Source organism: Vombatus ursinus, unplaced genomic scaffold (assembly GCF_900497805.2).
Source record: "Vombatus ursinus unplaced genomic scaffold, bare-nosed wombat genome assembly UNPS02012515.1, whole genome shotgun sequence".
Classification (NCBI taxonomy): domain Eukaryota; kingdom Metazoa; phylum Chordata; class Mammalia; order Diprotodontia; family Vombatidae; genus Vombatus; species Vombatus ursinus.
Window position 1 is genome coordinate 1,697,573 of NW_020952293.1, and position 16,658 is coordinate 1,714,230.

General features: G+C 40.9%; 1 protein-coding gene across 1 annotated transcript in view; it reads left to right on the plus strand.

Annotated features, from left to right (window-relative positions):
* Nucleotides 1-16,658, plus strand: part of HYDIN (HYDIN axonemal central pair apparatus protein) — a 470,364-nt gene that overhangs the window by 105,291 nt on the left and 348,415 nt on the right. Inside the window, exon 7 of the mRNA XM_027857914.1 lies at nt 346-470. Coding sequence (XP_027713715.1) covers nt 346-470 — 125 coding nt within the window. The remainder of the gene's footprint in view (nt 1-345; nt 471-16,658) is intronic.

Here is a 16,658-nt window from a genome sequence, read left to right on the forward strand (position 1 = left end):
ATTCCTTCCTTCCTTCCTTCCTTCCTTCCTTCCTTCCTTCCTTCCTTCCTTCCTTCCTTCCTTCCTGTCTTCCTTTCTTCACAGTAATAACAGAAGACTCTAATCTTCTCTCAGTTTTGGACAGATCTATCAGAAAGGCAAACAAAAGAGAAAATATGGAATTAAATTGCTGGATAAACTAGTACTCAAAGGCTTATGATGTCTTTTTTTATCTTTTTTTCCCAGTTACATGTAAAAAGAATTTTTCACATTAGCTTTTTTTTTTTTTAATTTTGAATTCCAAACTGCCTTCCTTTTCTATCAGTACAGAATGTATCCTGATGAGTATTTCCTTTTGGACTTTAGTCCTTTTTCTGCAGAGCCATCTGTTGGGACCATCAACGTGGGAGACACCGTACAGATGGCAGTGGATTTTGAGCCACTTGTACTAGGAGATCATAGCGAAAAGCTTATAGTGAACTATGACACAGGTACGCATTGTCTTTTGTTAAGTGACCATTCCGCATGTGGACAGGATTCGGTGGGGAATGGGGCATGGGAAGGGGACAGCAGGAAATGGCTTGTGTTTTGGGCATAGAGTTGCAGTGTCACAAAGCTAATGAGCCCCAAGAATAAAGACTTGTGTTCAGTGTTAAGGTTGACAAAACCCCGAATTCTCAGTGACCCTCTGAGCTAAGTAGTTGAAGCATTATTCCCATTTTCAAAAGCAAGAACTCAAGATCAAAGCAGCTGAGGAGTTTACTCACCATCATGGAGCAGGTGAGCAGCAGCACTGGGGCTTGTGTTACACATACCTAGACTCCCCGAATGATGGTAGAGCTGGAAAGGACTTAGACATCCTGGGGTCCAACCCCTTGCCCAGTAGATGAATCCTCTTTATCGCACCTTTGGCAAGTGTTCATCTAGAGCACTGCTTCAGCATCTCCAGTGGTGGGGAAACTTGTCACCTGCCAGACTAGCTTAACCCATTTTTGGACAGTTCTAATTGTTAAAAAGTTTGTTGAATATATACACACATGTCCACACATCCTGTGTGAGGGCGACAAAGGTGTCTGATCAGCATCACTAGACCAGATACCAATGGAACATATGAAACCATCCTGACTCCTCAAAGCTCACAAGGTCATCCTGTAGCCAAGGAATGGGGGTGGAGAGGGTAGGAAGCTGAGGTTGAGGCCAATTCAAATTCTTTTAAATTGAACAAAGACTTTTTGCACTTATTTTTTGATTGATCAATTCAGTAGAGGTGTTCTAACCTGATTAAGATATCAGGGTATAGTATCTGTTGGTTACTTTGAGTGAGGTTAGAGTAATTGGGTAATTGATTGATTGCCTAAACTGATCCCCAATCCTACCATTTATGTCAGTGGTTTCCATTAGGATTATCTTGAGGGTAATAATCAGATATAAGAAACACACAGGAATACCACAAATATATTTGAACAGAAATGTCTGCAATTCACAAATATTTTAAGAAGGTCTAAATGTTTCCTGCAGTATGTCCTCAGGCAACTAGAAGTTAAAATTTTATTATTGCCATTTGTCATTTCATGACTCATTTCCCTCTCACTCTTAAAAAAAAAACCCATATGTGATCATTGACCCAGATTCTTTATACTAGAAGCATATAACACAGAAGAGACATGTCGAGCCAAGAGAAAAGTGATGTGCAGATGGCCATCACCTCTCTTAATCTCATTGGTGCTCTACACGGCTCCCAGAACACACTTTAGAGAAAACTGGTTTTGAGGACGTGCGTGCCTGGAGAGAATTGGCATTATTTATTGGGCGTTTTTAATTACTTTACACATTCATGTGATTTTGAGAGGGCCAGATCTCATACTATCAAGATTGGTGATGCCATTGTGAACAGATGGGAGCATCCTTGTCTTGTCTGTCCTCTATTCTTTCCCTGTAGGCCATGTACATGGGGGTACAGGTGGATAAGGATCAATCATTGAACAATGAACAGACATTGGACTATGTGAAGTGTTAGGAATAAAGATACAAAAAGGAGAGTTCTTGTCCTTAAGGAGCTTCCATTTTACTGGGAAGATAGACCGTGTTCAGAGCTAAGTAAATACAGTAGATACACAAATAAATACATGGCCAACAGGAAAAGAATAGGGGATAGACAAGACCGACACGCACCCCTGTGTTCAAACTGTTGTCGTCAGACTTGGGGAGTGGCCTGGCACCAGTAGTTGGGAGAATCAGCAAAAATCTCCTGAAGGAGATGGCCCAGGAACCAAACCTTTAAGGGAGGTGGGAGAGTGAAAAGGAGAAGAGAGCAGATCAGCAAGTGAGGAGAGAGAACCTTCTAGCCCATGGAAAGACATGGAGGTAGGAGATGGCATATTGTATATAAGGAAAAGCAAATGGGTCAATTGGGCTTTAGTGGAAAGTTTGTAAGGAGGATCAAAGTACAGTCAGGGGCAGCCAGGCTGAGGACTTGAGTTTAAATCCTACCTCGGACACTGAGCAGTGTGACCCCGGGTAACTCATTTAACCTCTTTCAGTCTCAGTTTCCTGATCTACCACGCAGCAGTGGCTGAGAGCATCAAATGAGTTCATATATGTCAAGTGCTTTGTAAGGCTTACAGCCTAAAGAAATAGTAGCTATTTACTTAGGCCCTCACCCTCATTTGGACCCCAGGAGCCCTTGTCCAGTCTGGAGCCCTGGATCCCAGGCTCCCGTACTGCTGTGCAGTTCCCACCCACACCCTTGAATCGCTTGCCCACTTGACCTCTGGCCATTCCAGCCACCACCCCAGCTGTCCCCAGTATCTGTTTTCTTTGCTCCCGTTCTCAGATTGCAGAACTTTGCTGACTTAGGTCAGTTATATCCTGCTAATTGGAGCCACTGCCAATTTATACTATTGCATTTCAAATAGACCTTAACTAATTCTAATTTTCCCTAATTCATTTGTTTATCTTTTGTTGGTGCCTTGGAGGCTTCAGACTTTCTCCTTTCTCAGGTTCCCAATTTTACCTTCTTTTGCTCACCTTTGCCAAATGACCTCATCTCCAACCTTAAGAACACTAGATTTGGAAAGAAAAAACAAAAGACAAACTTGGATTCAAATTACATCTTTACCACTTAATAGCAGTGTGACCTTGAGCAATCCCTTAAGCAAGGTGTGCCTCAGTTTCCTCACTGGTAAAATGATGATAATAATATCTGACCTGCCTAGCCTACAGGCTTGTTTTGAAGATAATGACAGTTAGCATTTATATAGTGCTTTAGGGTTTGTGACTCATTTTACATATGTTAACTCATTTGATCTTTAAAATAGTCCTGTGAGATGGATGCCATTGTCATTCCTATTTTACAGATTAAAAAGTGAGGCATTTTGAGGTTAATGATTTGCCCAGGGTCACATAGTTTAGTCAGTGTCTGAAGCAGGATTTGAACTTGGGTCTTCTGAACACTTAAGTTCCACTGCATCACTTAGTTGATTACAGAAGATAAAGTATGTAAGGCACTAGACCCTTTGGTTGGTTACTTAGGCTCCAGTCTGAGCTCTTTCACCTGCCTTTTTCCCCACCTCAGACTGTTTCTGTGCCAGCGGTCATCCTTTCAGCCCTCCCTCTACCCTTGGAGGATCTGTCCTGACCAACCCGTCCACTCGGACTCAGGTCCCCCAGTCTCAACCTCTATTCTCCCCTAGGCCTCTTCAGCCTCTTCTTTTGTAAGGATCCCCTCCTTTGACCAGCAAAGTCTACCCTAGCTGGAAAAAATTCCCTCGACTCTGCTGTTCACTTTGGTTTTGGTGTTATGGCTTACCTTCTGTTCACTGCCCTTTCCAATCACTCCATGGAAGTCTAGCTTTGGTGCCTCATTGTGATGGGGTGGGGAGTCTGGGCTCTTCAAGGCTGTGAGTGGGGAGCACCAGACCTTGTTCTACCAAGCTGGAGGGGCTTCAAATATGGGTCTGGCAAATATGGTAGCCTGGGCATCATCCAAGGATTCCCTGTGCCACTACCTGTGCAACCTGGTACAAGTCAACTGACCTCCTTGGGTCTCGGTTTCCTCATTTGTAAAAGGAGGGGATTGGGTGAGGTGGCCTCCAAGGACTCTTCCAGTTCTGTATCCATAATCTTTTTGCCAGCCTTGCCAAGCTCAGAGCTTCCTCGCCACAAGGCCGGTCTCCCAGGTAATGAATTTCCTTTGGTCCCAGCAATTCATGAGATCAGTCTGCTAAGCTATTCGGGGAGGCAGGAATTTGTGAAGGGAGTATCCACGCAGAAGAAGTCATGGGTCTCTGAAGTATGCAAGCAAATGTCATCCTGTCCAAGTGGATAAAAAGATTTCCTCTTCGGTCTCATTTCTTTTGTTCCTAAGCAGTGGAATTTTATAAACTAGACTGAATTCATAAAGCTTAAACATGTGCAGTGTTTATCACTAGTTTATATGGATTAATTCATCATTTGAAATTCTGAACAGAAACAACAGAAGGATGTCTTCTGTGTGTCATTTCTGCTTTCTCCCGAAGGAAAGTAGAACCCCCAAAATTTCCATAATAGCTTTTTGTTTGTCAGTGAACTATGGGAGGTTTCTCTGTCTTTTATATAAAAAATACTACTGTTGAAAAATTACTGCTCTGAAAATACAGTACCAGGGCCAGGACTCACACAAAATAAATCCACAGATTTCACTTCAGTTTATGGCTAAACAGGCAGAATACAAAACCCTATCCTCCGAATACTCCCTGGCCCCACTTGGGAATCCTGTATCAAATGGTTTGTTCATTGAACAGGCAGTGAAGCCTGAGGTGTTCTTTCCATACAGTTAATGACCCGACTCGATACTCAGCACTTTGTAGTGCATAGAGGCAACATGTTTAAGTGGTTAGAGCAATGAACTTGGAGTCAAGAAGTCCCAGGTTCAAAACCTACCCCTGACACTCTAGCTAGGCTGCCACAGGCAAGTCACTTGAACTATCTGAGCCTCAGCTTCCAAGTCTGTAAAATAGGAAAGAAGTTCTTGCTTATAAGTGTTGTGAGGCACAATTGAGCCATTGTGTGTAAAGCATGGTGCAGGCTTTAAGTTGCTATATAGACTTTATTAAAGAACCCAACAATTAAATAATCTTTTTATAGTATTGATGGAATGCCTGTTATGTGCCCAGCCCTGTACCGGAGGGGATACAAAAAAGCACGAGATGTGGCCTCTGACTTTAAGGAGTTTACAGTACTTCTAAGAAAAAACGAATAAAAATGAACAAAGAAAACATTTAAGAGCTAAGCTAAATGGAACAGGAATTTAGGTATGAAAGATGTCATTGTGGGCTGGACTAGCTGGAGGAAGGTAGTTGGAAGTGAGACTTGAGTTGGGTCTTGAAGGATGGGTCACATTTGCATGTATGAGAGGTTTTGTGTGTGTGTGTGTGTGTGTGTGTGTGTGTGTGTGTGTGTGTGCAGGGCTGGAGGGATAGTAAAGAGGTTACCTTGACAAGATCAGATACTGCATATTGGAAAGTAGTGGGGAATGAGGTTGGGTTAGGAGAGACTAGCGACATTATGGAGGACTTTGAAAGCCCAATAAAGGATCTTAAGGTCTTAGAATTATAGATTTAGAGCTGGAAGTTACCTTAGAAATATTTTGTTTGGATTTTATGTGGTAAATAATGCCACCTAAGTATGCTGCTCATTCACTGGAAGTTATCAACATCTGGTGGGCACTTAATGAATGCCTGTGACCAAGTGGAGTGATGAATTGGAAATAACCATCCAGCTTTCCAATATCACTCTATGGAATGTAATTCTGAAGAAATGGTTTTTGTTGTTTAAAAAAGGATTTAAAGTAAATACTTTTGGGAAGGAATGGTCCATAATAAAAGTAGTGACATCATTTTAGAAACTTTGTTTTTTGATCTTTTAAGAACTGTGAAACCCTTTAAAAACTGTAAACAGACTCCATAGAACCTTGGTCCATCTAATAGATATTTTTAAAAAGCAGCTAGTGGCATAGGTGAAAATTTTTGAAAATGAAATTACATTAAAAGGCTATATTTCTATGCTATTTGGTCTGCTTCTCTCTTGATATGTTTAACACTTTTTTGTTTTTTGGAGATCAGTGTACCTAATTGGTTCAAGAAATGAAATGTTGCAAAAAAAAAAAACAAAGGGGGCCAGATTATAGTGACTTAAAAAGTAATGTGTCTACCACAATCAAATTTGGGGAAGATTCTTTGATGATTTTAGAGCTAAAATCTCATGAGAGGTGCTCTAAACCAAAATCTTCTTTTTCCCCAAACATTCTCCTTGCTTCTGTATTGTTCATAGCTGCCCTCAATTTTTTTTGTCATTCATTTAATAAAAATATATTTATTGTCAACTATGGTACAAAATCATATGCTAGGTCTTAGGGGAGACAAAAACCCTACCCTCATGGAGTTTACAATTTAATAATAAAAAAAACTCATAAGTTGAGGTTTAGAAAATATTTTTTTTTCACAATAGTCCAGGAAGATAAGTAATGGAAACATCATTATACCCATTTTATAGGTGAGGAAATGGAGATTCAGAGATGAATTTGTTTGAGGTCACACAACTAATAAGTATTTGAGCCAAGATTTGAACATAGATCTCTCCTAATTCCAGGTCCACTACTCTTTCCACTAGACGATAGTAATAATCTCTGAAGTACCTTTGAACACCTCCAGGCAGTTGTCACTCTCTACTGTCCTTCCAACTCTATCCGATCACATACTGAACAATGCACCCCCATTCTTTGGTATTTGGTATTTGCTATTTCTACCATTAAAATATTGTCACCTTTTGATCACCCCTGAAACAGTGTGGGTAAGACAGAGTTTAAGGCGTACTTCTCCCACTCAGTTTCCAAACAAGCTGTTTTTCATCTCTTTTATATTTAGAAATTATCTTTGAGCTGAAAATGAAGCTCTGTGTTTTTAAAAATTTGTGACATGTATGGTAACAGATTTTCTGAACTCCCCAGCTCTTTCCTATTCAAACTTCCCTTATTTTCATCCCTTAAAGGAAGCATGAATAAATGTCAGCAAAATGACTGATTTGTTTCAATCTGTCAGCACCTCTCCAGTATCAATCTAAATATTTTCTAAAATTGGCAGTTTATTAACATTATTCTGTAACGCAGGAGTTGCTAACAATTATAGTAAACTCAGTCAATTCTGACATGCACCCAAGAATAATGAAACTGGGTGCTAATTAAGTGACTGTGCAGTGAGCTCTGTGAGAAAGTTGGCTTGGGAGTCCACTGTTTTAAGCAGAATTGCCAGCATGTCTGTCATGATATTAGAAGTATTTTTGTTTGCTACAGTTTGTAAGAGAAGGAAATTAGGACCAGATTGGAGACATGGAAAGTTCAGCTAAGACATAGACCTTTCCCAGAGGGAGTTTTACAGGCCAGAAGCCTGTTCTCTCCTCTCTAAGCTCCAGTAGTCTATGTTAGGCAACAGTGCTCCTGCATGAGTAGTTATGAACACAAATGAATGAGGTTGAGATGTCACCCTGAGGATGGAGATGAAGAGGGCCGATTGAAAAAAAAAAGGATGAGATTGATTTGAGGAAAATGAATAAATAATCCTTCTGCGATGGTTTCTTTTTTGGTGTCATAATAAAAAAAAATGATAGTTGATATGGTACCTCTCCTACTTTACATGCCATTATGAGTCTTACATCTTTTTACACTGATCAAACATATCAAACTTTATGATCCTTAGATATTAAAGACAGTAATATCTGATTCCTATAAATTTCTGAAGAAATGTGGTAGGGATGAATAATTGTAACCAGAGGTATCGAATAGGCTGCCCTCCAGCAACACTCCCAAGTGTGGCAGGAATCAAATTAAAGTATAATTGGGAAATATTTAACAAAATAAGTAAAAATACAATCAAACATAAATAACATTACATTATAAAACTAAGCCAATATGTGGCCTGTAGGGATCCTTATGGATGCATCAGTGGCCCCTGTTTCTATGTGAGTTTGACCCCACTGGTCAAAGAGACCATTAGAGACTTTATTGATTTTGTGGGTAGGACGCTAGTGGTGATTTAACTCATGGTGGGTATTCAAGGAATTTGAATCCCTTTGTCCTTGGGGTATCTGATGGAGAGTCTTTTTAAATAGGGTTGGAGGGTGAATTATGGATATGGAATGAGAGAATTAGATTGGGCATTCATATCAGATTCTGGTTTTTCTATTAAATACTGATTTTTTTTTACCAGCATTATCATATTCTTCATTTTAACTATTTATTTTCTCCTCTCCCTTTCAAATTTGCTAGATTGGTGGTTTTCCTCTCTGGTTTGTTTCCCTCTTCCCTTTACTTCATTAATAGTGGGTGTTATTATTCCTTTTGAAAATAACGGGGCATCTATGAGTCATGCAGGTGGTGACTCATTGACCCACTGAAAGTTTGTTGTTTTAAATAGTTAAAGAAACATTGGAATAGCCTGCTATTTTAATAATTTGTGATTTTATTAGATATGTCACCCATGTGTTAGCTCTCTTTGTGTTCATTTTGAGTTGTTTCTTCTTAAGTGGAATAATAATGATCAATATTTAGTTAGCAGTCACTAGGACAATGATTGTATGTCCTGGGTATTAGGGAAAATGTGGCTCTAGTTCTCAATCTAGAGATCATGGTATCAAAAATTTCAGACTTTAGAGACCTTTAAAGTGATTTAACCCAAGCTTCTTCTTTCAATTTCTATTTTGCCCTCTGGTTCTAAAATATCAGGGCAGTTTTCCTTGATAATTTCTTGAAAGATGATATCTAGGCCTCTCATGGCTTCTGATAGTCCAATAATTTTTAAATTCTGTCTCCTGGATCTATTTTCCAGGTCAGTTGTTTTTCCAATGAGATATTTCACTTTGTTTTCTATTTTTTCATTCTTTTGGATTTGTTTTTACAGTGTCTTGATTTCTCATAAAGTCACTAGCTTCCAATTGCTCCATTCTAATTTTTAAGAAAGTATTTTCTTCAGTAATCTTTTGGATTTCCTTTTCCATTTGGCCAATTTTCCTTTTTAGGGCATTCTTCTCCTCATTGGCTTTTTGGATCTCTTTTGCCATTTGGGTTAGGCTTTTTTTTTAAGGTGTTATTTTCTTCAGTATTTTTTTGGGTCTCCTTTAGCAAGCTGTTGACTTGTTTTTCATGTTTTTTTGCATCACTCTCATTTTCTTCTCAGTTTTTCCTCTATTTCTCTTACTTGCTTCTCAAAATCCTTTTTGAGCTCTTCCATGGCATGGAATGGATTCATATTTTTCTTGGAGGCTTTGGATGTAGGAGCTTTGACTTTGTTGTCTTCTTCTGATTGTATTTTTTCATTTTCTTTGTCACCAAAGTAAGATAGTATAGTCTGACTCTTTTTGCACTGCTTGCTCATGATCCCAGCCAATTACTTGAGTTATAAACTCTTTGTTAAGGTAGGGGTCTGCTTCCAGTGTGGAGAATGTAGTGTCCCAAGCTTTGGGGGTTTTGTGCAGTTGTTTTCAGAGATACTTCTAAGGACCTGTAAATTTTCAGTTCTTCCAAGGTGCAATGATCAAGCGCAAGGTTACTCCTTTCCTGGCCTGTGCGCTGGTCTATGAGTGACCACAAGTACTCTTTTCTGCCTTGGAACTGGGAGGAGGATTCCCTCTCCATTCTGCCAGGTGAAGCCTTCACATGTTTGGGGTAGACACCCCTCTAACTCACCAACAAGTTTGAGACCCCATCGGTTATCCTCCACCTAGTTTAGCCCATTTGCCCAGAAGGTTTACTGGGGTGTGGCTGATACGCATGCTACTTCCTGGAGCCACAGGTGAGAGTTGGGTTGCAGGTGGACAACAAGTTGGAAAGCAGCCCTGAAAAGGGCTCAGCAGCCCTCTCACCAGAGGCACTAGTCTTCCCTGACACCTGCACACCCCAAGGGATCAGCTACTTACTACCTATGTGACTCTGTACATCTACAAGCTCCACCATGCCAGTGCTCCTCTTTGCCTCAGGACCGCCACCCAGAACTGTGACCCAGATCCAAGCATGGGCGAAGCAAGAGAATCCTGCCTCAGCACAGCAAAGAGATACCTGCAATCCCCCTCTGATCAGCCACTTGATTCCCTTCAGTCTGTGGGCTGGAAGCTCTGGAAGCAGCCACTGCCCCAGTGCCACGCTCAGGGACTGGGGCTGGGACCGATCTTCTCTCTCGCCGCAGACACAGACTTTTCCTACTAACTTTCTAAGTTGTCTTTGGCATTCATGGGTTGAGATGTCTGGAAAAAGCCACAGATGCCCAGGATTCAGTCCCCTGAGGCCTGCTCCAGGTTCACTGAGCCCTGTTTTGCCAGCACACCCATGCCAAACTGTGCTCCTCTCCCAGCCTGGTGCAATATACCTTTCTGATCAACCATCCAGGTTGTCTTGGGCTGGAAATTTGTTTCACTCTGTCTTTTTGTGGGTTCTCCTGATTTAGAATTTCTCTAGAGCCATTTTTACAGGTGTTTGGAGGGGTTTGGGGGAGAGCTCAAGCAAGTCACTGCTTTTACTCTGCCACCTTGGCTCCACCCCCCCAAGCTTCTTACTTTACAGGTAAAACTGAGGCTCACACAAGAGAAGTGATGTGATTGCTACTTTCAGGAAAGCATCAGGCCACCATCATCAGTGCCTACACTCCCACTGATGAGGTCAAAGAAAAATTTTATGAAGACATGGAGACCCTCCTCACTGATGTGCTAAAAGAGGACAAGCTTATAATTCTGAGTGACTTTAATATCAGAGTAGACACAGACTATCAAACATGGAAGGTAATCCTTGGGAGGAATGGAGTTGAAAACAGTCCATAGCAGTGGTCACTTACTACTGAAGACTTGTGAGTCTTATGACCTTCTCATCACTAACACTTTCTTCTGTTTACCTAAACACAAAAAACCCTTCATTGATGCACCCTCACAGCAAACACTGGCATTTAATAGACTATATCACTGTAAGGAGAAGAGACAGTCAGGATGTGAGAGTAATGAAAAAGATGTGTGGTACAGTCTGTGCTGGACTGATCATAGATTTATCCTCTCCAAACTAAACATTCACATTCAACAAAAATGGCAGCCATAAGGCAAGATGACTACTGGAAGACTTAATATCAACAGATTACAGTTCTTCTCTGAGTGTGAACAGTTCATTACTAACTTGGAGAGAAAGCTGAGCTAACACAGGGTTGGCAATAGTGAAGCAGAAAAAGAGTGAGCAGCTTTCAGAGATTTGTAGTACAGCACCACATTTATTCATCTGGGCCAGAACACTCAACAGGCATCAAGATTGATTTGACAAACATGATGGGGAAATTCAGAAGATGGTAAATGAAAAATGAGAATTCCATAGGGTTTACCAGCAGGATAGTTTGTCTATCTCTAAGAAGGCAGCATTTAATTCCATTAAAAGTAAAGTGCAAGCAAAGCTTAGAAGAGATGCAGGCTCCTTGGCTCTGTAAGAAGGCAGATGAAATTCAGTTTTGCACTGATAATAACAATCCAAAGCACTTTTATGATACCCTGAAGGCCATTTATGGGCCAAAGACCTATGGTATATCTCAACTACTCAGTGCTGATGGAGCCACATTGATTAGTGATAAGGATGTGATCCTGGAGAGATGGGCTGAACACTTGCAAAGTATTCTCAACAGACTGTCATCAATCAATGCTGAAGCCATGGTCGTAAACCTCAGGTTGAAGTCAATCCCTCTCTATATTAACTTCCAACCGAAGAAGAGGTTTTGAATGCCATTAGGCTTCTCTCATGTGGCAAAGTGCCTAGTGCTGATTCTTTTCCAGCTGAGATTTACAGGGTAGGAGGTCTGCTACTCATACAAAAGCTGACTGAAGCCTTCAGTATTACATGATAAGAGAAGATTATCCCCTAGGAGTTCAAGGATGCCTTCATTGTTCATCTGTATAAGGAAAAGGAAATAGGTTGTCCTATGATGACCACAGGGCAAGGGTCTTCTCCCTTAGTTATTGCTTCCAAGATTCTGCTTGAGTCCTTCTTAATAGGTTAATCTTTCAACTGATAGGTAGTCATCTACCCAAGGGCCAGTGTGGCTTCAGAAAAGGCTTAGCAACTGTCAATATGATCTTTGCTGCCCAACAATTTCAGGAAAAATGCCAGCAGAACAGGTCTGCGTACATTGTTCATTGATCTTTGATGTGGTCAGTCATGACTGAGTGGAGTCAGTCATGAGGGCTTGTGGAAGATCGTGGCAAACTTTGCTTGCCCAGAGAAGTTCATCAATATTGAATATCAGTTGCATGATGGCATGCTTGCACGGGTTCTGGATAATGGACAATGACCTCACATTTTCCCAATCACTAATGGCATCAAGCAGAGCAGTGTGCTTGCTCCCATGCTTTTAGCATGATGTTTTCAGTGATATTGTTGGATGCCTTAAACAAGGATGAAAATGGCTTCAAGGTCAGTTACTACACTGGTGGCAAAGTATTTAACTTGAAAGGGTTACAAACTAAGACTAAAGTGGAGGGAGAGTTGGTGCACTACTTTTTGTTCACAAATGATTGTGCACTCAATGCAGCCTCTGAGGCAGAGATGTAGTATGGATCTGTTCTCTGCTGCTTGTACTAATTTTGGCCTAACAATTAACACCAAGAAAACAGAGGCTCTCCAGCAGCCAGCATTGCATCATCCATACATGGAATCATCAGTTACAGCAAATGGAGAAATTTTGAATGCTGTAGATAAGTTCACTTACCTTGGCAGTATGCTTTCCAGGATGTCCACATGGATGATGAGGTTGATGCACCTATTGACAGAGCTAGTTCAGTGTTTGAGAGGCTCCAAAGGAAAGTATGGGAGAGAAGAGGTATTAGGCTGCATACCAAACTGAAGGTCTACAGAGCTGTTGTGCTGACCTCATTATTGTATGCCTATGAAACCTGGACAGTATATCAGTGCCATGGCAGGAAACTGAATTGCTTCCATTTGAATTGTATTAGGAAGATTATGAAGATCAGCTGGAAAGATAAGGTACCAGACACTGAGGTTCTTTCTTAAGATGAATTGCTAAGCATTCAAACTCTACTGGAGAGTGTGCAACTCTGATAGGTTGGCCATGTTGTTTGAATGCCAAATGTACGTCTGCCTAAAAGACTCTTTTACAGAGAACTCATCCAAGGCAAGCGCTGACATGGAGGTCAGAAGAAGTGATACAAAGATACTCTCAAGGTCTCTCTGAAGAACTTTGGGACCAATTGTGAGATGTAGCACAGGATGGCCTAGCATGGCACACCCACCTCCAAGAAGGGCTGTTCTCTATGAGCAAAGCAGAACTGCAGTGCACAGAGGAAACATGAGATGCACAGATTTAGAGACATCTCTGCTCCAAATATTCATATGAACTATTTATACCCAGCCTGAGCTCCTATTGGTCTGATCAGCCATGGTCAGACACACTGTACCCTGACCCTGACATAGGGATGTTATTTTTGGCCTCTTAGAGCACAAATGACAACCACCAACCAGCAGAGCTGGTATTTGAACCCATGTCCTCTAGATCTAACCCATTGCTCTTTTCACTGGGATGGATGGGATGGATGTATTGGCAGTCATAGCATACAAAGATGAGGAGATTCTTCCTCATGTTATTTTGGAAATAGAACTTTTAAAATTTCTTTTTGCTCTGACAATTGTATGAAACATTTTCTCCCTCCTCCTCTAAGTACTTGTTAACTTCCTCTCTCCATCTCCCATTGCCTTTCCTGACCAAACATCAAAGCATATCAATTCAGCTTTTGATCATCTCTTGGAAACATAGTTTGAGTGAGACATATGAAAAGTGTGTGAAGCATACTTTTCCTCATATAGTTTCTAGAAGAGCAAGTCAGACAAAGAAGGGGCCCAGGACCAGGAAGAACAGACTAGGAAGATAATTTTGGTTAAAGGAGCTGAGAATCAGTGGGTTGTGATACGCTATAGAGACAAAACATCATAGTTAGGAGATAAGATACCAGGGAGGGCCATTGGAATACCATGAATTTAGAAGGTGGGCAGAATTCTGTGTAATAGGGTCAGAATATAGGCAGAAAGCAAATTTCAAATAATAAGCCCAGGTTAAGTATTCAAGGATTTAGACTGAATAGGAGGGATAGGCAAGAAAGAGATGTCAGATATCCCTGGGCCACCATTGTTTCATGAGCAAAAAGGTCTATATCAGATACCAAAAAATTCATGACCATTGATCCAAGGTCAGAGGCTATCAGACCTCTTCCCTGGTCTCATATACCTTGCTTGGCATTGGTTAACAAAGAGGTATATGCTGGGAGCCAGGGAAAGGTCAAACCTATTTCATACTTCACAGTTGGTCATCACAGCTAATTGTGTCAGAGAAGCTAGGTTTCTCTATCAAGGAAAGAGACATGAATGCTCTTGCCTTTTTTTCTTCTCCCTGGACCAAACTCCACCATAAGGATGACTTCTTTTCTATGGCCTGCTTTAAAAAGAATGAGATGTTGGCCAGGAGGAAAACAGGCCTTGCCTGTGAGCATGAGGTGAATATCTTGGCATCAGCCCATTCTCCCCAGCTGGCATCTCCCCAACTGGTGCCAATGTAGTACTGATCAAAGAGCTGGCAAGCCTATGACCAACCACTTGAGAGCTGTCTTTGGAGTGTGACTGGAAAAGCTGAAAGGATTGAATCCTCCAGCCGAGCTCCTGTGGTGCTCACCATTTTGGTCTCTTTTATGTTTTATATTTGAAAAATTTCCTAACTCCCTGCTGCTTTCATAGCTTTGATTTTGTTTTAACTTGGGGAGGAGGTCTCCAGCTTCATAATCTCAGAGGAGCCTTCAAAACTTATGGCAAAATCTCATTCCTGGGAATTGTTTTTCACTCACATCACTGTTGGTCAATCCCTCAGTTACCATTTTTCCTTCTCTTGCTCTTTATTTTTTGTTTTCTGGTTTAACTCTAGAGCTGTGGCTTCCCCTCCACCTCTGCCCCCATGTTCTTCTATTTCTTTCATCTCTCTAATATTCATTTGTTTGTTTTTCCATGAGCTCAAGATGCCACAGCAGCACTTTCCATGTCCCAGGCACTAGTTTATTCCATGGTTACAGTTGTGGAAAGGGAGAGAAGAGATTTGCATACAATCCAGCTAGCAGAATCACAGAAAATTAAAGCTATAATGGATTGTAGAGGTCATAGAACTTAGAGCTTGAAGGAACCTCCAAGATCATCCAGTCCAACTTCCTCATTTTATGCATGATTAAATTTTGCCCCAGAAAAAGGAAGTGACATGTCCAAGGTCATACATGCATTTAGTGGCAGATTCTATTTTCTTGGCTCTGGGGGTGTGATATATTTCTCTTAGAGCACCTGTCCTGTTTTTCAGCATTTAGACTTAACCTGGATTGATATAGTACAATTCAAGGTATCCCAAAGTCACTTGCACTTTGTATTGTTTCTTTATATACCAATTTCTGGAAGCAACAATGTAGAAGCTACAGGCAGAGACTCCACAGACAAACTGACTAGTCATTGAGACATGATTTATTGAGAGAAACATTTATATATATCACTGTCCCGGAAGCATTTGTGTTTAATAATAATGTTATGTAAAGGAAACAGTAAAATATGCCTTTTGCAATGTGATATATGCTGCTTATCTTAATGCCCAGCAAAATCCCAGTATAGTCAAGCCTGGGTATGAGTCAGTGAATTTGACAAATTTTCTCTAGGCATTTTCTTTGGGTACTCACCGAACAAACCTAACCCAGGACTGTAAAAGTGCCTAGGATGTATTCACTCTGAGTTGTCATATCTAGATTCTTAAAATATATCCTTGGACTGATGGGGCAGTTTCACAGCAAGTACTGAATGAGAAATAAGGCTCATCCTGTCTCTGAAAGGCCTCTCATCACAGACTCAGCCTTTTGCAGAGCACTGACCCCTTCATGCTCCGTGATAGTATCAAGTGTTCCCACAAGACACTGACATGTGGACACACACACGTGTCTTCCTTCATGGAAATTTCTGTTGGCTAATGCATTGGGGAAGAGACATGTCACAACAGAGAAATTTTTCCTCCAGGAAAACCATGCAATGCATCCATATGCCAATTTCCAAAGACTCATCTGGGTCATATTTTCACTCTTTGCACAAACCAGAAAACCTAAATGCATGAAAGTTTGCTAGCCTAGTTAAATCTACCAGCATTGATAATGGCTTTCCCTCCTTAAATATCCCGCTGATGCCCTTGTATGCCCATAAGGGAGGTGGAAAGCAGCTCAGCTGGAGCTTCTTGGCACTGTCTCTGATATTAGTGCTGACTAAACTCACCTGCTGAGCTTTTACCCCTATCCATGGTGCTGACCAATCCTATAACAACAATGCTAACATCGTTTTTTGGCTGTAGTAGGTTCTTAAACAATGTCGTGTATTCAGGAGAGCATCCAGAACAGCAAGGTGAATGTCACATTCATAATTTTAAAGGACTTTGCCTCCTGGGGCTTCTAAATTTAATATAGACCAAAAGGGCTCCAGATACTTTTATTTTAGCAAGATGGTCCTTAGCACATTTCCCGTTAGCTTGCTAGGACTAAATATTTAATTCTTTTTCTGCATAATTGATTCCATTGCTAAATTTCTTTTTCTTCAGAATTTTTTCAGTTGTTGCCAG